Source organism: Platalea leucorodia, assembly GCF_965183815.1.
Source record: "Platalea leucorodia genome assembly, chromosome: 3".
Classification (NCBI taxonomy): Eukaryota; Metazoa; Chordata; class Aves; order Pelecaniformes; family Threskiornithidae; genus Platalea; species Platalea leucorodia.
In genome coordinates, this window is record NC_138825.1 from 44,945,680 (window position 1) to 44,967,691 (window position 22,012).

The window sequence follows — 22,012 nt, forward strand, 5'->3', positions numbered from 1 at the left end:
AATGGTGTTACCTCACATAAAGCAGAGACTCAGTGCTGTGCATCAGTCAGCTCTCTTTCCAGCTCGGGCCTGGTTACATTTCGGTTCAAGGTCCGTATAGTTAGGAAAAACACTGAAAAGTGTCAGGTACACAGGATGTAAAGGTCTGGGGAAACAATGGAGCAAAAATGTTTCCTTAGAGAACAGTGCCAAAAACCACACAGAGGTCATCACTTGAGGCTGAATAGGATAGTATTTCCCTGATTTTGACTTTGTTAGGCATTGCACAGTACGTAATTTCTGCAGAATTGACTTCAAAAACTTATGTCAAGTAGATTACCATTTTTAACATTAATCAGTTTGCTCAGTAATTACACTGCTTAATGTTCAGTGTAAAATTACATTGCTTGATAATCAGTTGCCTACTGTCAATTTTATGTAATTGTGAATGAGTTTTTCTCCTTCTTACAGAGAATTGTAAGTGCACAGTGCTTGGCTGAAGATGATGTTGAATGAGGTCACACCACAACAGGGGGGGAAATGTTTTCTTACCCCAGAAGATGAGCATCAGTAGGGGGATAAAGGGGCAAACATAGTAGTTAATGGACTGTGTACCACATCGGGTTCTACCAGAGTTAAAATTAACTTTGTGTAGGTGGGTTTCGCAGGATTTTATTTATTATCCCAGTGAAAAGTGTATTTTGATAAGAATTCATTTTATAAATACACTGTGTTGAGTTATCAAAGTATCACTAACTTCATGATTATTAAAATATGCAGTTGTAATGTTGTACATATAAAGACATAAAACTACGACCTATTAAAAACCCAATGCTCATTTTTGAAAAAACAAAGTTATGGCAATAAAGATTTATCTGCACTTGTGTGTCCCTATAGTACTACTTTAAATTTCAGAACATTTGAGTGTCAGAGCAAATGATCTAAAAATGACTTAACATTAAAATTTATTTTTAATGTTATGGCTGGTCTTCCAATGCTTTCAATTAAGTTTAAAACCTTGTGTTGTTTCCTGAGAAAATAGACATGTGATCATTTAAACAGTAACTGATCACCTTAGAAAGAGATGCAAATCAGAGTGGTAATAGATGACTGGCTGCAGAAAGAATGACAAATCCATTTCTGTCAGGAACAATAACATCTAAAGTGATGCAAGTCAAAACTCTATCTGGCAAACATGAAAGCTCTGTTAATGCAGGTGTCTGAAATAAAGCAGTTTGGAATGGAACCTGGGGCAGATTGTAAGAGCTTTTATTGGAAAGCTTGAAACCTTTTTGCAAGGTAGGCAGTTAATGTTTCCATCTCTAGTCTTCAAGACCACAGAAAATGATTGTTGGCAGTCTTTGGCATTTGCCTTAGAAAAAATTGTGCTGATAAGGTAAGATGATGATATCCCCAAGCTAAACTAGCTAAAGCTAATGGAATTAGAAAGATGTAAAATTTTGGTATGGTGTGATACTGTAAACTTTAATTTAGGTAAATTTTCCTTTGTCAGTGAAAAGGAGGCAAATAATATAAAGACTCAAGTGAGTAGCAGAAGCATACTTCTGAAAGCGAGCTTTCCATGGGTAGGATGTTCTAAATGTCAAAACAGATTGGTTTCTGCTGTTCTCTGGTTTTGTGCTATCACCTCTCAGGTGGCAGAAGAAACAATTAAAAATTTGGCATGGTGATTTGTTTTAACTTAAGGAGAAGAAAGGAGGAGAACACTTTGAGGTGTCTGTCTTTCAGACCAGCTGATAGTTTGTGCTAATGGTGCCAATACATTAATAGTAAGGTACTAGGTGGCATAGTCCAAGTAGAAGTGAGATACTCTGAGAGCATGTTAGCCAACATTCCCATCTGTCTCTGACTCATTTCAGCCTGGTGTAAGTTTCTGTAAAGACAGATTCTTCCAAACTGTAGGTCTCAACGTTTCAGAAATTGCCTCACACAGAATTTTTGAGAGGTTAAGTGGATAGTTCATGGTCACGTAGCAGTCAAATACCTGAGTTTGAGAGTAGAAATGGCTCTTACTGAATCAGTCTGCTTAGATGGTGTGCCTTGGAAGAGGTATTTCCCCTTAACCCTTTGAAAACACAATTTCCCATGATTTGAGGTGCTACTGAATCTTTCTGTAATATGACAAATACTGAAGTTAATGGCTGGTACGAACAAAAATTTCTTGAACAGCTGGCTGTAGTTTAGTCTTTTTGTTGTGCTTGAATTGTTCAGGTCGCATGAGGTAAAAGTAAAACTTGGTAGCCATAATCAGATGGCAGTGGCTAGTTTGCTCTTTTCCTTTTAATTGATCTTAGAGGGACAAAGTTATTCTGCACCTAGAATACTTAATAAAAATACTGTGAAATTGCAGAAGGTTCTATTTTTAATGAGTACAGTGAGGCACTTTGGAGGAGTTTTTCTTTTTCTTTCTAACCCTTAAAAGTAAAAAGTAAGAATTCATAGGTTATGCTGACAGAACTGTTAGGCATATTTACCTGCTGTCCTTGCAGGTGGTGGTTGCTTCAGTGTAGTATCTTTTCGGTTCACCTTTTAACATCGTCTTAAGGTAAATCAAACTCTTCTACCCTGCCTTGAAAAACAAACCCAAACAGCATAAGATGAAAGTGCCACCCTTCCTTCAAACCTGAACAATTTTCTACACTCTTTGGTATAATGATGACAATTTGAATTCACAATTAGCTTACAGCAAAGCTCTTCTGAACTAAGTATGTTGTAGCAAACCTGGATGTCAGTTCTTCTGATTTTGATGGAAGACTTGGTCATAGTCTGATTATGTCTACAAATGGTCGTTGCTTTCATAAGCATTATAGACACATGTATTACTCTAACCCTTTTTAGCTTTCTTGATCCTGCAAAGTTAGATGCAAACAATTTTAGGTAGCATAGGTTTAAATGAAGCCTTAAGTACAAATTTGTTCTCATATTTGATAACCCAGAAGTACCTGGTTAGTGTGCTAGAGCAAGCTCTGATACCTGTTTTGAATGCCTTGGCTAATAGGGTGGGAATGATGAAACCTTTTAACAGGGCTTAAGATTTTTTTTTTTTTCCCCCCCAAAAACCCGATGAAGGTAGTACCTTACAAACTGTGAAGACTTGAAGATATTGTCTAGAATGGGAATTTGCTGTTGCTCCAACAGTGGCAGGCTGGCACTGGTGTAGCTAGCACGTACAGCCCACAGATGTAGGAGGCTGTAATTTAGAACTGGTTTCAGACATAAGCAAAGTGCAGGTCATCGGAAGTGCAGTGGTAATGATGGATGTTATTGCATCAGTAGTAGTAACGCCATTGCACTAGCTGTGCATAGTACCATATTTCTTTTCACCTGTGGAAACTAAAAAATGGTGGAAGTGAGCCATTCCAGTTGTGGAGCTCACAGCTGCTAGTGAATAAGATTGTAATCTTATTTTACTGCAGGTAAAACTACTAATCTTTCTCCCAGAAAGAGCCATCTTCTCTTCTGTGGTGCTCCAAGCGCAAGGCACTTGTTTCCAGCACTACGAGGATTTCTCATAAAGGAGATCAGAGGTCTGTTAGTTTTATGTTGGGAAGTCTCCCGTCATCAGTTATGAGCTTCTCAGGCAGCTTTTATAGAAAAAAAAAATAGTTTCATGATCATGTAGGACTACCTTTGATGTCTCACCATTAAGTTTTCTAGATAATGGAATTGAATCCAAAACCAGAGTGATCAGGCACACACTGAATCATCTGGCACTGATTTCCTTACCCTGGGGGATGACAGAATATTATTGTTGCCCTTAGCTTGAAAAAAGGCGAAGTCCCAGCCCCGCTGTGTAGGAGGCCAGCCAGCCATCATCAAAGAAAAGCTCCAGCTATTTATGTACCCCGAAGAATCTTTCTGAAGTTTCGTTTGTACATCTGTTGATGGTGTGTTTCAAGTCCCTTAGGCTGAACACTGGCCCTACATGACCGTTTTGTTAAAATTAACATGAGTTAAACTTCAAGGGAATCTTTGAAGTGGTCACTAAGTGCTTTTAGCGAGTGTTTCAAAGGCGTGTTGGACTGTACACCCGTGCTTCTGCGTTTTTAAACGTGGATATGAAAAGGGCTGATGTGAGAGAAAGATGTTGTACCCATGTATTGGTTTGGTTTTTAATTTGTGTGTTTACACTGACCGCTATAGCTTATGGTCTCCTTTACGCAGTGACCAGAAAAGCCTGTCTGCCCAGCAGTCAAATCTGACCAAGAGCCTGTTGCAAAGAGCTGAAACTTGTGCTTAGTTCACAAAGACTGGGCTAGTTTTCATCAGAGGCACTCCAGAAACTGAGATTCTGGTGCAGGTAACAGTACTTGTTTTCTGCGTTTGTACCGAAACAGAGCTTCCCAAAGAAGATGTGGACATCTGATGCTGTTCTCAGAGGGCAGAATTTGCCACGTCCCATGTACGAACGTGTGAGTGAAGCCACAGAAAACATCTGGCCCTTCCGTGATGTTTCTGTACCAAACTGTCCAGCACACTGGCACTAGATAATGGGCAGCTTTTTCAAAGTACAGTGGTTTCCATATGTTCTTGAAAAGAAAATCCAGATTCTTACTTCTTTCCTTGCAGTGGAGGCTTACAGGTGCGAGTTTTACAGAATATTTACTGGACATCTTTTGATAAGGTCACTACCCTGTTTTCTGATCACTGCTGTAACCTAATAATCATCTTAGAGGCCTCTGTGCTGTATGCTTTTGACGGCAGACGTATAGTTCCAGTTCCTGTTTTGTCAAGGTCGCACCTTGATTTAATGGCTTGAGAGGTGCATGTCCTCCTGCAGCGCGCGCTCGCCATTACCGTTATTTCCCTTACATCCCTGGGGATGTTCTTGACGCATCTTGGGGTGAGAGGACGTCCGCTGCTGCTCACCTGCTACCTGATAGTTGCGGAAGGGAGTGTTTTTGCGGTTAGCACAATCTTGCTACAGCCTGCCAGTCTGTCTGGGTGGTCCGTGCTGCAGGACAGATGTGAGTGGCTTTCATGTATGAAATTTCTACTGTGCATGAAGGCAGAAAACAGTTGAAGTCAGATAGTTCTGCCTCTTCAAAACTTGCACCCTTACAACTAAAAACTGATTTGGTCCCACTATCATTTATTTGAGCAGGTCTTAATCTAAACAGCAGAGGGCAGTTTTGCACACATGTTCTGTGCAAGCTCATCCTGCAAAATCCTAATTTTTAGTATCTTCCTGTCTGGTAAGGTGATGCAATGCAGCATTTTGTCCAGACAAATTTGGTACAGCGTGTAAGACAGGATCAGTGGGGCAGCAGTGGAATATGTTTCTACTGATACCTAATTTTGGCTTTTTAAATCCTGTGTGTTTTGTTTGTTGTGATGACATGATTAGAAGGATTTCCCTTTTCTTTCTCTCTATCCCTTGACACAAACCAGGTATACAGATAAGCCAGCTGCACTGTACAACTTAAACTCTGCAACAAAATGCAACTGCATCTCATTCCCAGGCATGCAGGAGAAGGGTTTTCCCATGCCCAGCTGTGATTTTCCTCGATGAGCTTTGCTAGTTAGAGTGAAAGGGGAGCACCTGTTAACTGCAGCAGGGGTAGAAGAGAAATCTGCATCTTGAGCCTCTGCCTGGGGTTAGACTCTGGCTGCGATGGCCTGTGTGAGGAGGGGCAACCGAAAAAAAAAAAGGGGGGGCAAGATGTTATAGGTTGGTGACAGGATACAGTTTTGTTGCTGGTTGAAATTCAGCTTAAGGGGGCAAAATCTACTCACCCTGTTGCAGTCCGGTAGCTGATGTGAAGTCAGCTGGTGGGGTCTCTCTCATGCCTTGGAGCTATTTGTATCCTAGTGGAACCCTGGCTTGAGACCAAATCTTAACTACTCCTGCACCTCAGAAGTGGTTTTTCTCTGCTTCCTGGGGTGTGTTGCAGGGGGAAAGCGTATGTCAATGCCGTACAAGTAACTGGAAGTTTTCAGCCCTTGTAGCTGTCGATCAGCATTTTTCTGAACATTCAACTTGTTAGTAAGAAGTTCTTCCAAGTCTGCTTAAAACATGGCAAGTATCTAGTGAAAGAGAGCTGTTTAATAAAAGATGCTGTCTCTGCACACCATGCTTCTCCTCCTTCCTTAGGTCAATCTGGATATGTTACACCCTGTCAGATAGCCTGGAAGATACAGAAATTTGCTGTAACAAACCAGTCTTTGCCTGTTTTGGCATGTATGTAAAAGAGCATTTCCTGGAGCTCTGAATCAACCTGGTTAGCATCTTCTGTTGTATTTAATATTATTTATTGAGAAGGAATGTACATTCAGCTTTGATGATTAAAATGACAATGATTATTGCATGAATGTGTTAATTATAATGCAATGACTAATTAAATGGAGAAATGGAGAAAAGGGATTCTTGAGCAAGCATGTTCTTTGAGAAACTCTCCTCTGGTGTTTCTAATTGATGGTACATGCCTAATCAATTCATAGCAGTATCTCATTATTGGTGGGAACAGTCTGGTTTTGATGGAAATTTACTTTCATCACACATTGACCTGGTATAACGTAATTGCTTGGTCCTGTAAGTTACCACAGTGAAGACTACAAACTCCTAGAGTTAAGGAGGTGGAAGTTTTTGCCAATATAAAGAAGAGAAGCCCCATCTGACCCCAGGTTGCAGCCTCCATGTTTACTGAGTTCTTGTGGTTCAGGTGTTTGCTATAATGATGCTCAGCTGAATTTGCATAACCACGAGGGGTTGCTATTCGATTTACATTTCATTTGCTTTTATCTCTCCATCTAAAGTTTTGAGCTTTAACATCAGGCCCCTTGGCTTATGTTAGAAGTTGTCTGACAGAACTAAGGGCCCTTTTTTACTTCTCTGTAGGGATGTTATCTACTGGCCGTTGACACTGGCAGAATTCTTAGCATGAAATTATTATTATTACTTCTGTGTCAGCAGAGATGTATGTGGCACTCTGAAGAATCTGTCAAGATGAAGTCTCTGCTTCTGCAAGCTCACAGTCTGCGGTCCTGATCCTGTAACTTACTCTGCATGGTCCTTTCCTCATGGAAACCTAAGCAGTCAAGAGCAGGACATTGGGACAGTGACACAGGAAGGGAGAAGGTAAGGTTTAGGATAGTATGATTGTTTTGGTAGTTACTGGGTGGGTGTTTTTTATCTGAATTACATATGAAGCTCTAAAGCTTGCTCCTTTTCTACATCATGTTATTTTTAGGCTCATTGGCTAATCAGTGCTAGTTACTAGTATCATCAGGAAAAATCAGACCTCAACCAACCATAGACGTGCTTATAAATCATGAAACCTACCAAAAGAAAAAAACCTATTAGAGACACTCTCTATAACTGAAAAGATTTGAAGCACCCCACCCCCAAACTGAAATCAAATAACATGAACTGTTGAGCACTGGGTTAATTACTCTGCTGGCAGTCCTGCAGTTCGTAAGTGCCTTCTGCATTGCAAATGTAAGAAGCAATCTTTCAGAAATCTGGCTTGCTGTTTGATAGCAACTTTAAAAGGAACTCTGACTGTTCTGTCAAAACTTAGTAATTGGCCTATGCCATAGTGCCTGAAATTTGGTGACACCATCATGCAAACAGGAAAGCTGGGACACAGGTATTAAGCAGGCATGAATAAGGCAAACAGCTTAGAAAGCAATGCAGTGAGTCAGCCAGCGTCCATCCTAGGTGTTGGATTGCAAACTATGAATACATGACAACCTTCACAGCGGTTGGAAACTGGAGAGGTACTTTACTGAGAGAAAGTTGTAGCCCAGTTTTGGACAGCTGACCCATCCTTAAAAACAACGCAGCCTTCTAAAGCTTGCTTCTGATGCTCAAAGTCCTTGTGGTTAGAGCAGGTGTTATCTGTGGACCAGGATGGCTCTATCCTCCTTTTTCTGCTTTGGAGCCAGTATCCGGAAAGTAGAGGAGGATACGCCTGGAAGTTGCTGGCTATGTGGTAGCCATGTATCCAGAAGGTCAGATGACCAGACTGGTGTGTCCTGCCACCCTCAAGAACCAACAGACTGTCTGGTTCTTAGTGGGAGCTTGAGCTAACTACTCGAGCACCTTGGCTTCTCTGGGCAACTCTGGAAGTGTGTGCTGATAAGTTAAACTGGTTTTCTAAAGCTCACAGAGACCCTGGGATGGAATGTGTTGGTATCAGGGCAGCGCTCTCCCCTTGCTTTTTGTCGTAAAATGTGAAGCAGGGAAAACAATTGGCTCCTGTGTAGAATCCCTCCCTTCATTTTGGTTGTTTCCAGGATGGTGTTTGTTATGAGACTCTGCCAAGGTCGGGGGCAGTGTTCTCTGCTGGGTTGCCCTCAAAATTTTTCAGCAGGCCTGATAATATTTGTCATTAGACTGTAGATCTTTTCACAGATGGATGTCTCCTACCTTGGGCAGCACATTTTCAATAAAAACAGTGATCTCACCCTGATTTTAAAGAAAAAAAAATAAGAAACAGATTGCAGTCTGACAGACCCAGCAATGGCTCAGACTCAGGATCCTTCATGGCCTTTCCTTTATTTTTAATCTTACTGTTCAAATCCTGCCTCTCCAACTCCTGGTCATGTTGCAGGTGTTGTGTGCTTGGTCTCAGGGGCTGAGAACACGAGCCTTGTTGTTGATTGATGCAGCAGGGATTTTGTACATTCAAAGTATTTGTAGGTCGTCATAGTATTTGTAGTCACCAAAGTATTTGCAGAGGTCATCACTCTGGGCTTTTGAAGAAATGCTGCTGTAAGACCAATTCACTGGAGCAGCATGGATTATCTTCGTTTTGGGGAACTTAACTGCATTTTCCTTTCTTCTTGGAAGACCACGTTATTTTTGCTCATATCAAAGAATATCACCCTTGTTGACATGGCTGTTTAGGGCACACACAGTACAGCTGTGCTCTTGTGAAACTTCACAGGGCTCGGACCAAAGACATGGAGCTAATGATTAGCTAGACACACTGTCCTTTGCACCAGGGCCAAACGCAGTCTGCTGCTAATCACCTTTCATTGCCAATAAGGTGTGAGAGTGGTCATTTATTTCCAGTGGGAAGTGCAAGAACAGAAAGCACTTTGCCACGAGGTAGAGCTTTGTGGGCAGTCTTGGATGCCTGATGCAAGGCTTCTTCCATTGCTTCCCAAATTATGGTCTCTTCTGGCAGAGTTCAGGCATTGGGAGTGTTTTTTGTTTTCTGGCTAAATAGAAGTCTGCTGCAGCCAGGACCTTCCAATTTTACATCTTTCAATGAACATCAGAATCCACATACGCCAAAGCTCTTTTTTCTTTTTAACTCGCTGTGTGAAGGTCGTACAAAATAATTCATTCGCTGCCCTTTGCTGGGTGTCTTCCAAAGGGTGGAGTGCCTGCCTTTTGCTATCTAAAGCATTTTGGCTTTTCTTTTTTTCAGTGTTGAAAGGTTAACATTTGTATTCCTTTTGGAATACAAAGGAAATGTGTCATCGCAGAGGCACACAGTGGAGTTAAATTTTCGGGGGTGGCACTGCAGATAGCATTCGGGCACACAGGTACTCAGGTGCTTGGTCCAACACGATTGGGAACAGGGATTCAGCTCTCGATTCAGGCCTGTCTCCTTGGGACAAGGTAGTGCTCACCGTTCCTGCCAGCGCATCCTTTTGCTGTAGGCGTCCTCATGACAATCGCAGAACACGCCGAGGCTGCGGTAGCGTTGTGTGCAGCAGCAATGACAGGTGGGAATCTGCGGGCCTCACTGTAAACACCGGCTTTTCCCAGCAAAGCCCAGTTGGGCTGAAACTTCCTGTTGGTGGAATTTTTCCCTTTTCCCCTTGCCTTCCTACACCTGTCTTTTATAGACCAAGCGGTTTTGCGGTTGTCAAGCTTGGTTGTAAAGCACGGAAAGGAAACCGGGCCCCAGGTTCAGGTAGCCTGCCCGCTGCCCGGAGGCAGGCACCGGCGGGGGCCCCAGGCGCGGAGAGCCGGCAGAGCCCCATGTCTTTTGGCTTCCCGGAGCCGGTGCCACTAGATGGCAATGTGGTACTCCTGCAGCTGGGACTCCCCTGCTCTTTCCTGTAAAATTTCTTGCTTTTTCTGTATTTATCTCTGCCAAACTGATGATTGCACCCACCACCCCGGCAAGAGAACAGAACAAAATCATTTCATAGAACATTACAGCTGTTGTGCCTTTTTCTTTTCTTTTTTCCCCCCAGTTCTTTGTCCCACAGCAGGGTGCAGAGGTTTAAAAACCTTCTTTCTTAATCGCTCTCCTTCTAAAAACAGAGAAAACACAGCCTCTTGGGAGCAATTAGCTGTGAGAAAAGCATTTCTCAAACAATTGCCAGGAAATATTGTCTTGACCGATATTCCTGATGTAACACTGTCGTTCTCAGTACTGTTATTCTAAGATACTCGACTGCAAAAACAGCAGGGTACAGATCTGTAATGTACGATCTGCAGCTTACCACCTGCCTTACCTTTTTATATCCATTTACTTTCAGTTTGTGCCTTCCCCACACCCCCTGTAGCTATTCTGTTTAGGAGAGTGAAGAATTATTTGTGACTCTCCTCTTGTGACTAGTGTATCAGGCCAAGGCTGTGACAAGACACGGCTGAAAATTAAGGTTATGCTTCTGCTGCCCGGGTTCCTGATTGAAATTCAGTGGCAGTGTGCTGCGGAGGAGGTCAGGCTGCACGCTTACAGCGATCCCTTCTAGCCTTAAAGCCTGGCAGCCTGAGAGTACGTGAGGTTGGTGAAGCCTGAATTTCAGTGGGAGCAGCTGGAGAGCAGGTATACGTGAAGCAGGCAGCAGAGGTACGCTGAGACCGGCGTCTCGACCCTGAAAGCCCTCTCCCCATCATTGTATTCATGGAAGATGGACCAGGCTGTAGGGTGGGGAGAGGTTGGAGCAACGGTGGTAAATTTCAAGTGCTAAAAGCCAGCGTGAGCAGTGGCTAGGAACCACTGCGAGCTAGCCAGCTAGCTAGATGTACACGCCTGCATGCCCATCTGCATGCACAGCCATAGCTGTTTGTATTGTGCGGTTCAAATTTTGTCCCTCTTTACATAAATTCATGGAGATTTGAGAAAAGAGCTTCACTCTGTGGGACAGGGTGTGAACTGAAGCACCTTCTGGAAGACAGACAGCAATGTAATCCTTTCATTCAACCCTGTCTGCAGCTGCTTTTTATAAACTTGGCATAAATACGTACTCAGTGAGGCCAGGCCTGTGTAGCTGGAAAATATTTTCCACCATCCAAAAAAACAGAAGATTGGAAAAAGAGCCCAGAAATTGTGCATAACATGGAATGGCCTCGCTTGTGTTTTTTTTCCATGACTTCCTCAGCTCATTTTTCTGCTGCCAATTTTAGAAGCCCATAAGTCATACTTGTTAAACTTTCTCAGTTAAAATGTAACTCTAAGAACAAAGTCATATGATACGTTGCAGCCAAATAATCCTTCCAGAGCCTCTGACTGGAGAAAAGCTACCCTAATCTGGCCAGCTTGTGAACCTGCATGGGCTCCTGTCCCGTGAGAGGCAGGGCTGAGGGGGCAGGTTCACGCCGCCCTCCCGGGTGAAGGCTTCCCCGTGGACTTCGGCAAGCATTTCTCCCTGCTTTTGCCAGGGTAGTCAGGCCCATGGCGGGTTATGTTGCAGGACGGTCATTGCAGAAATTTCACCTCCTCCTCTAGAAGGACTTCAAGCAGGAGGGGAAGCAGAGGAGGGAGGGAGGGAGGGGAGGCAGCACAGAGGCTGGCGGCGTTCGGCAGTGGAGGGCTGAGACGCTCTTGTAGGAAGGTGCTGCTGCTGTCAGGGTGAAGGAGCTGAGGGATGAGGAGACAGCAGGTTGCCAAGAGCAAAAGTGAATTTGCTGGCGGGTTTGAAGAAAGGGCATCCTTACTTCAGTGTGTTTTTACGCGTTGAATCAATATGGAAGTACTCGCATGCCAGGAGCAATATTTTTGTTTGCCAGTTTTGCTGTGTTTTATGAGGTGCTTGTGCTTACACCAGGCCTCAGATGATTGTCTTGAAGTGCCACCCCTTGTCCAGGGCCCGCTCTGTCCCCTCGCACAGAACAAATCCCCGGTCACTGCTGTGGGGGGGTCGCTCTAAATTTACACTGGGGCAGTAGCCGAAGACGGAATTTGGCTGTCGGCCCTGCCGGCAGCGGTGCTCCAGCCTGCCGCCTCCCAGGTGCAGCCCGCATCCCGGGGCTGGCAGCCCCAGCCTGGGCTCCTGCGGCCTGGTGCCTTGGGAAGGCAGGGAGTGCTGGTCTCCCACAGGGCTGCCTCGGGCAGCCTCTGTGCCGAGGGTGTGTGAGTCCGGCAGGGCGTGAGGGACCAGAGCAGGCAGGGGAGAGGAGCGAGTGGAGCCATGAGGGGCTTCTCAGTCTGCTCGCCCTTCCAGCCATGCCTCCCCCTTGTGCTGGGGGTGGAGCCGCATGCAGAATCTCCCTCTGGAAAAAAAATATAAAAATAAGAAAATACCTATGTTTTTTCCCCTAAATATCAGCTTCTGAGTTTGGTTCTGGTGCTTGGTGTAAACTGGGAGAGCGTCTGGAGGAAGTCGGGGGAATCACACTGCTGCAGAGCGGCTGCCAGGAGCGGCGGGCCCCAGAGACCGCCTTCCTGCAGCCCGGCAAAACGCCCTCGCGAAGCCTGTGTGGTCTTCACGGGAAGGGAGGAACTGAGCAAACCCACTGGAAACCGGCGAGGGTGTTGTAATGTTTTTTTGGACAGCCCGTTTCAAAAACCAGCGACTGCCTCTCTCTCTCTCCCCTGGCAGCCGCTTCCCGTGCCATGACATTGAGGGAGGTGGTGGTGACTGATGTAACCGCGGCCGGGGAGAGTCACTTGCCCAACACGCGGAGGCTGGCGGATGGCCAGAGAAATTTGCTAAGGCCGGGTTTTCTCACAACGGGCTCCCTGTCCCTGTGTGCATACCTATAACTGGGCCAGGTGCTTGGCACGGCTGCCTCCCCGGCCGAGTACACGAGGCGGCAGAGCTACCCAAGCCAGGAGGAGGAGGAGGAGGAGAAGAATAGAAGGAAGAAAATTTTATACTTGTCCCACATGAATGCAGGCTCAATAACATCCCTAAGCACGCGTTGTTTGTGTCACCGTATTGTAATTAATAACGATGCCTGTTCGCTGAAGCCAGCTGTTCTTTGTGCTAGTGGCGGGAAGTGTGGGGGAGAGGGCGAGGAGAGGCCTAGTAGTTTTTTTGCTGGATCACCACCTTTAAGTTATTGTGACAGACCTTTAAAAGGATCTCTTTGTGTGAACTGGAATATAATGCTCAGTTGGGCTCTTAAATTCTGGCTCTGTTGAGAAGAGAGATCCTTTCATATCGATTGTAATTTCATATGCAGTTCAGGCACCGACTTGTAGAAAATCTGGGCCAGGAGAGATATCATTAGGTATTTATGGGGGTTTGGTTGGCTCAGCAGTCAGTTTTTCCATTGTCATGCCGTGACAGTAGTGCATTACATACACCCTCAGGAGACATCCTTCTGCTTCCACAACAATAAAGGACTTTTTTCTTTTTCTGACTCATCTTCAGCTTGAAAAAAAAAAACCAACCACCATCAGTAAATATAATTAGCAACAGGCAGATATACTGTACGTAGCTCTCAGAGCCCACGGGGATAGTTCCTGTTAAAATGTATGCTCGTGGTTGCTCACCCCATGCTTAGACCTCCAGCTGCATTCCTGATTATACTTAGATGTTTTAATATAGCCTGGTGATGTTGTAGGCTGAGGGGCCGTTTCTAGTTCGGATAAAGAGGAGGACTATATTTAATGCTGGGATTGTCTTTCATGCACACACAGGAGCTTTGGCCAGACTCGAAGCTCACAAGGCAGGGGGGTACAAATGGTTGCGCTGCGCCAGATGCGAGGTCCCCTCAGCTCTTTATCCTGCCTTTGACAGGGGCCAGCAGCAGATGCTGAGGGAAGGAGGACAAGAAACGGTGCGAGTCTAGACTGATCCTGCCCCAGTGTGCCTTCCTGGCTCCCAGCACAGCTATTCTTGCTCACCAAAGGACAGGGGAAGAGGCAACTACTGCCTTAGTCCTTCTGTTCCCCAGCCTCCTCGGGCCCCCGCCGTGCAGTGGCCCCTGTTTGCTTTGCTTGCCAGATGTGGCTCTGCGTGGGATGGAAAGCAGACCCAGGCCTGCTCTCCTTCGCTTTTGGATCCGCGTGGTCACGTGAGAATTTCTGGGTTAAATGCGTCCTGGCCCCCTCAGTATTTTCCTTATGTAAGTGTGATGGAGCCGGGAGCAGGTGGCGTGCAGCTGGGCTCTGCTCTCTGCCAGGTGGGTGTTCCCTTACACCGCAAGCCGAAGTCCCCGCCATCCCAGTTAGGGGCTGCTGCCCATCCCGTGTGTGCCATTGGAGCACCGCGAAGCCAGGACCCAGCCTTTGGGTCCATATTTCACCTCGGGGTGAAGGCTGACGCCAGTCACATGGCTGCGAGCAGGCCAACTGGGAGATTAGTATGGCTTTGTTTGTTTATTTATTTTAACCTGTGACTAAGATGGGGGAGTATTTAGATGGGAGCCGCTCCTCCCAGAAAAGTGCTGTTTATATTTCAGTCTCCTGAGCAGAGTCAGTCGGACCTGAAGTGCTCATAACCCAGCAGTGGTATGTGGGCTTTGCTGGCGTGTCCTCATGTAACCTGGCGTTCACGCTGCCGGACAGAGTGTGGGCTGGTTGTTTGCTCATCCCGAGCGCAAATGGCCATAAGTTTTCCTCTGTATTCCTGATTGCTGAGCTCAGAAGGGTGGAGAAGAGGAAGAGCAAGCTTTCATCTGAAAGTGGCCAAGCATTGCGTAGGGCTGTACCTGGGGTTACGCTGAGAAAAACGTGACGGTGTGGGTGGGGTGATGGCTCTGTAGCCACAGACAATATTGCAGGGCTCACCTGTGCAGCATGTGTTTAGCACAGTCACTAGTAACACTGCTGTGTGTGCAAGCAAGTCAGTACCTGCTGCCATGTGATCAAAAGGAGAGATGCTTTTAGAAACATGTGAGGGTGGCATGAAAAAACAAGTCAGCTGAAGTATCCTTAGCTTGTCGGGCACCTGTGGGCTAGTAGACACAAGTGAAACGGTGCACAGAAACTCCTCGGTTATCGAGCTGGTGTTTATTTCCATGATCTCTACCTAATTCCACCTGTGTAAGCTACTTATTTCTTTGAGATCTTGTCAATTCAAGACCCTGGATGTAGACACACCTAACCTCTGGGGGAAGGGCAGAGCCAGCTCAGCCAACTTTGATGGAAAATTATTTCCCAAAGTGAGGATCTTGTACCCTATGGCAGGGCAGAGGGCAATGCAGAGAAGTAGCCAAGAAGCATTTAAAGCCTAGGGCTTTAAATAGCACCTGACTACGTGGCTAGCGAACTAATGATATATGGGGAAATAGGATTTCGTATTCTTGAGCTAAGGGAAGTTTGGAGAATCCTGTCTCCATATCTCATCAGTTGCTAAAACAAGTCTCCTGGAAATGTAAAAAGTCTGTCTCTCTCCCCTCCTTGCCCTATAGCAATATAAGTAGCACAACTTCATCTAAGTTTTGTGATAAATAAATGAGTAATCCTGCCTCCAAGGCTGTCTGGGACTTCTGCACCACATCCTTGCTCCAGCTTGTACCACAGTACAGTATTTTACAATGTCTGGGATGGAGAAGATTTCTTCTGTGCAGTGTGCTGTGGTATGTTCACTAGTCACAGCGTTGCCTGGGGGGTGAGAAATGGGGCAAGACTCCTCTCAAGCCACCAGTCTTGGGCATTTTCCGTTTTAGCACTCTATAATTCTTCAGTGAATCGCCTGGACAGCTAACGACTGGGGTCAGGCCTGTTGGCCTTTGGTCAGCAAACCAAAACCTGTTTTTTTTCCTGAGCCGAGTTTGTAAACAAGGCATAGGCCAAAACTTCTTTTAAGCTGTCATGGCAAGGGCTAGTTAATAGGAAGAAACCAATGCCAGCTCAAGTGGTATGCTGAGAGTGGTGCTCTCATTTCCAGCAGGGAGGACTTTGACGTCCTAAAGCAGCAGCTCAGCCATGGCAGTGCAGCAGAAACCCTCCAGAGAAAGGGGCCTGTGGAAACTTCCCCTTGTGTTGGTGGTACCTCCTGGTCAGGGCCCAGCAGCTGTGGGACTGCAGGGAAAGTTTGCGTGGTGCTTGCTCATGTGTTTAGTGAAGGGTCTGCAGGCTCCAAGCTGCCTGTGCCCTCCTGTTCATGAGCTTCTTAAATGATATCTTCAATGGACAGTAACTGGGGGAGAGGAAAAGGAGCTTTCTAACCATGCTGAGGCTGGCCTTCTGTCGGAGAAGAAAGACCTAGATGTTAGTGGTGCTCAGAGGTGCTGGCTGAGCAAGGTTTGATCTTGGGAACACCTATGTAAAGATGGGATATTTCCCAAGGGGGCAACTGTGTAAAACTGGTGTAAACGTGGCCAGGCTCATGGGGTTCTGTTCTCCAAATATGAGCTTTGTATTGACGTCGGTGGGAGGCAAAGGTGTGTCAGTCTTCGGGTGGATGGTTTTTTTTGCCGCTGCTTGAGCACAGTGGGGAGCGTCGGGGAAGCCTTCCTAAACGAGTTCACTACCTGCACCTCACCTGATTTACGTCCCTCTGGCTTGTGCTGACGCACAGCCTGGCGTCGGCGAGCTTTCTTGGTGTCTAGATCGCTGCTTCCATTTGGTTAAAACATGCAAAGTGTCTTTCAGAGAGAAGGAATGGGGTTAGGAAGAGGAAGCTGTGTGAGACTTAGTTTGCATTACTGAATCATGCCGGGCTTGGTTCGGTAATTCCCTCTCTCTAGGCCCGGCGTTTCAGTGGTTTCAGGTTTCAGCCCAGCACAGCATCAGTAAGTCCATTCTTCCAGGAAGGTCAGGCTTACTTTCCCTCCATCCCTCCCCTTCTCCCTGGGAGAGTAAGGCTGTTTAACGGCAACAAGGGTTCAGGGTGCAATCTGAGCAGGAGGAAGCACCTTTGCTGTTTCTTGTCCGTCTGCGAGCAGGCAGGGACAGCTGTCTCCTTTCCCCACGTAACCACCGAATCGTCCAGCTGCCCCTACGAGGGTTCGGCTGCCTGTACCTCGAACGGAGGCCAAGGCCAGTTGCAAGTGCTCAGGACCTCCCAGGACCGGCCCTCGGCTTAGTTTTCCCTCTGGGCCCACCACCTCCGGAGGAGCCCCGTGCAGTCGCAATAGATTTGGAGGGTGTGCTTTTACTGACGGTGCCTAAGGAAAATTTGAGGTGTCTGATGATAGCATATTTGTGTCTTAAAGCTGCTCTGTGGTACTGAAGGACAATTATTGAAACAAATAAATAAATGGACTGAAATAAAATTCAGGAAAGGAAGCAGCTCAATGGGAAAGTTACGAACGTAGCTGTCAGCCTGGTTTCGTTCATTTTGGGCTGGGTGACAGTCGCAGGCACAGAATTCAGTGACATTCAAACCTTTCTCTACAGGTGAAGGGACACAAAATGGGATCTAATTTGTTCGTCATGGGGCATCACTTTCTGGCATTCTTTTTTTTTCTTGGCAAGAAACTGCGGGTAATTTATGTCAATGTCATCAAAGACATATTCCTGTTACTCTCACAACTGTGACCTTGTATCCAGCTGAAAGAGTTATAGCGGGTAACCAGTGAGATGCTCAGGTTACGTCCACAGGGCAGATTTTCCAAGCAGCAGCTATGCTGGCAGGGCTACCTGCCATGCCGTCGGGCCACACCGGTGCCAAGTGATTCTGGGAAAATGCGGGCAGTGACACCACAGACCAGTAACGATGGAGGTGAATTCCTGGAAGACGCCTACCAAGAGCAGCAGCCCATGGTGCGACGTACCGTGGGATGTGCTACTGTAGGGACAACTGAAACGTGGGAGGAGGGGTCAGCACGTTGCAGCGTCCTGTCTGCACAGCAGGCAGCAACCTTACTGAACCAGTCACAGAAAATTGGCTGCCTTGGCCGGGAGGAAACAGCTTAGCTGTCATAGCTTTCACTCAGAATTAGCTATGAGCTGGCCAGGCATAAATTGCTTTTAGAGTTAGTCCTGCCAGCTGCATTACCAACAAAGCAAAAATTGTCTGAGGAACAAGGCTCGGGTTCACACACTTAAACCCTACCTGTCACAAGGTTGCTAAACTTTTCCCTAGGGCTGGTACTACAATATGTACTGTATTGGCATGCTGTCTTTTCTGTTCGACTGCTGCATGATTGTATTATAACATGTCCTGTTGACAAGGACTAAACTCAGATCGAACTGCGTAAAGAGATAACTGGCCTTGATCGCTCCGTGGTGAAACCAGAGTAAATTACTGGATGCCAAGTGAGTTATTCCCTGTTTATTTCCGATTAAACAAGCTTAGAATCTGGCCTTCAGATCATGTTATTTCTCTAATTCAGCTGGGTCATATTTATAAATTCATGTAGTGGTCAAAATGATCCAATAAATGCCAGCACACAATCCCAGCACTTGCAAAACACCAAATGTATATATTGGGACTTTTTCTATTTGCTGACTGCAGGACAAATAGGTTTCGTATTGGGACATCAAAGTCTGTTTCAGCAACTGGATGCATGACAAAGCCATGTTATAATCTGGGTACTGATTACGGCATTGAAACATGTTGGCTCAGCATGTGGTAGATCTGGATGCATAGATAGATCAACTTTTTAGTGGCCTATGGCTTGCTTTCAGCATGGAGAAGGTTGTCAGCATATTTGTGCTAATTAAGGAAACAGCATGGGAAACTCCTTTCCACTGCAGATACAGCCAGAGCTCAGGAAATGTCATTGCTCCTCAATGTTTTTTCTAAAAGCTAGTTTGTCTTGAAGTAGAGAAGCAGCTTCGTGTCTTAACTGTATTTCTAAACTGTGCTGAAGCTTGTTTGGGTCTTGTCCAAGTCTTGTGTATTTACCTGTTTCTGGAGGATGGATTGAACTGTTAGGTCACCAACACATGAGAAGAGCGTTTTAGCTGTATTTGGGGCTGGCAGTGCAGCGTTAGAATCTCTGCCTTGATTATACATTATTTGTAAAGTTGACAGTAGCTGAACACCAAGAAATCAACACAAGTTTGTGCTCATGTTTCACTAGAAGAACTTCCTTGCTGCTGAAAATAAAGCTTTTGCCCAACAGTAACTTTTTTTTTTCATTCAGGCAGTGTTTTGGATATGTTATGCTACTCTTAGCATATTCCCATGGTCAAGTTCCCAAGAAGGCAGGCTGAAACATTGCCAACTCTATTAAGTCCTTTCTGTTGCACTGAGTCAGCTGCTGTGATTTTACCTTTGCTCTTGGTCAAAGTATTACACTCTATTATCTTTTTGTTCTTTTTTTAAACATAAGAAATTGCAATACAAGTGTTTGTTCCGTGTGCCTACATTTCCTCCTATTTCAATGACAAAACCAGCACATTACTTTTGTTATTAATGACAGGTACACCTAGAAGCCCTTGATGTTTTCCCAAGGGATTCACAGCCCAAACGTAAAGGACAAACAAAAATGGGAGAAATTAAGTGCCTTTATTTGCATTTATGAACAGGGAACTGAGGTAACCGCAATTAAAGGAGCACTTAATTCCTTCTTATTGAAAAGGCAGACAAAGAAATCTTCAGCAAGGCTAAAAATAGACCTAGGACCAGCAGGTCTCTGTTCTGCAGATGGCTCTGAACACGGTTCTGCTCACTGGCCCCAGCAGTGCCCAGTCCAGCCCAGCCGTATGTCCACATGCCCCTCTGCCTGAGCTCGGGCCAGCAGCCCAGGTCTTTGCCAGCACCTTCACTAGGTCAGCATGGTTCTCCTGTTCCCGGTAGAAGGTGCACCCAGAGCTGCTGGCCTTCTGCCCCCTCCACTTTAATAAGAATTCTTGCTGAATCAACATCTGCAGTGAAGGCTTGCGATGGCTGCTTGTATTGACTGTTGAAGGCCTCCAGAATGGCAGCTGCTGAGAAACGGCTGCCGCATGTAGGAGGTCATGGCAGACCTTCCCCAGGTGCCAGTCCATGGGAAGAGTTTTGCAGCTCTTAGAAGTTGAAGGTGGAGTCAGCTGTAACCTGACTTACCTTCCTTGGCATTTTGAAGTCTAGTGAAACATGATGCATAATGACACTTATTCTGCCTTTGCAAGTAGGAGACTGCCTTTGTGCCGAAGTGTCTCATCAGTGAACCTCACCTCAATGCAGAGTGCTTATTCAGATGTAACCACGAAAATGAGGGCTGGCTGAATAATGTCTCCAATTGAAAGGATCCACTGAAGCTCATTATAATGATCTTAATGACTTCCAATTCAACTGTGTCTTGTGATACCAGAGTGCAAAGGTAATTATGGAAGTGCTAAATACTATTATTATTTGATATTAGTGACAGGGTGGGGGTGAGACCTGGTGAGTCCTTCCTCCATCTGGCCTAGAGAGGAATAAGGGTTGTCCCCTTCCCTCCACCCCTTTCAAGACCTGGGAAGGAAGGACTCTGCAGGCAGGGTGGAGCCAGGACTCCGCTCCCTCTTCCTGCTGCGGCAACCTTGGCTCTTACTTTGCCTCCGTGGCATCAGGAGGTGGCTCCTTTGCGCAGCAGGAGCTTTGGTGCACATGCAGCAAACTGGGAGAAAGGAGAAATGTCCCCACACCACCCTTCCTGCCTCCATCTTGGCAGCAGAGGAAGCAAACATGCTGTCTCTCTCTGTCCCTCACTGGTTTTGCTGGTTGTTCCCTCAGGTTACTCTGTCTCTCCTATGGCCCTCTGGTACTTACCTGATGTTACTGGGTTTTCCCCTCATGCTCTCTCCTTACCTGTTTGATCTCAGCTGAGCCCCACCAGCACAAGCGCTGCCTTGGCTTACATGGGATTTCTGTTTCCTCTGTGTTAGAGGCTCAGACTCTGAGGATGAGGAGCGGGGCATTCCAACCTGGCTTTGAGTGGGGTCTCGGACCAGATGACCTCCTGAGGTCCCTTCCAGCCTCAATTATTCTGTGATTTGGAGGCCCTGGCTCACTACCGACATTGTTCTCGCCTGGGAAAGTGCTAACCCTTTGACCCATCAGGAGTTTTTAAGGAAACAGTGATAACTTACATGGTTAACAATTTGCTGCCTGACTTTTGTGTAGGGCCCAACAGCCTACATGATCTGCGGGAACCCTCCGTGCTGCCAGGGTCTGTACAGCAAAGCCGCAAGCACCAGCCTTGCAGGCCCTCCCGAATCATGGGTGAAACGGTGAGAGCACATTCAATTAGCTGTGCTCACTGACCATGCCAGCCTGCGCTAGGAGAAACCTGTGCGGCGATGACTCAGACTCCAGTGATTACTTGACCCAAAGAAAGGCTTGATGATACACTGAGGCTGCGACACACCAGCAGTGATTATAAAATGATTCACTGACTGTGCTCTGCCATTCAAAACATCCGCTGTATTGCACAGGCAGGGCCATTCATGGAGGCTGCAGTGAGGAAGTGATATTTGCACCTTTAGCTGCCACCTTCTCACCCAACCTTTCAGCCGCTGCCTCTGGCGTGACGCTCTGGTCGTGCTGACACCAGAGAGGTTTGCTGGCAGGGGGCAGCTCCCTGACGCTGCTGCGTGACTACAGCCAGGCACCTCCTGCTGATAACGTCCATCCTCGCCCTGAGAGGGCTTACCCAAAAGTGTAGTGCCGCCAGGCACCCCAGTGTCCCCCCAACTCCATCCTGCGGAGTGTGGAAGCACATAATTGGACTTTATTGCTAAACCCAGGGGCAGGTGGGGACTCAGTGTCAAAGTCCTTTCATTCTTTGTGCTTCAGCCCATAATTTGCACATCGTTCTTCAAAACTTTCATAAATTCTTTGCACTGCTGTTCCCACTTCCATTTGTCCTGCTGTCAGAAATGTGGAGCTCACACAGCTCAGGCTGCTTCTGTGTTTCTTTTATAGGGGGGCCCATAGCCTGCTGTCTCTTTTCATTTCTCATGCTGCTGTCTATACTCTCCTTCTTCCTGGTCCGCCCACCTTTTTGTCCTTTACTCTTCGTCTCCTCTCCTCCAGATTTTCTCCTGCCGGATACATGCACTCATATGGT

General features: G+C 46.2%; 1 protein-coding gene across 4 annotated transcripts in view; it reads left to right on the forward strand.

Moving 5' to 3' along the window:
- TOMM20 (translocase of outer mitochondrial membrane 20) overlaps window positions 1-22,012 on the forward strand; it is a 34,437-nt gene that overhangs the window by 6,982 nt on the left and 5,443 nt on the right. The window contains exons 5-6 of one of the 4 annotated variants that reach the window (XR_014227622.1): window positions 6,914-7,078; window positions 20,091-20,281. Coding sequence is in view for 1 of the 4 variants with exons in the window: in XM_082306509.1 (XP_082162635.1) it covers window positions 451-495 (45 nt within the window). In the remaining 3 variants the exon portion in view is untranslated. Of the gene's footprint in view, window positions 1-450; window positions 960-6,913; window positions 7,079-20,090; window positions 20,282-22,012 lie in introns of those variants that run through there. The other 3 variants (XR_014227623.1, XR_014227624.1, XM_082306509.1) reach the window with 3 other exon arrangements.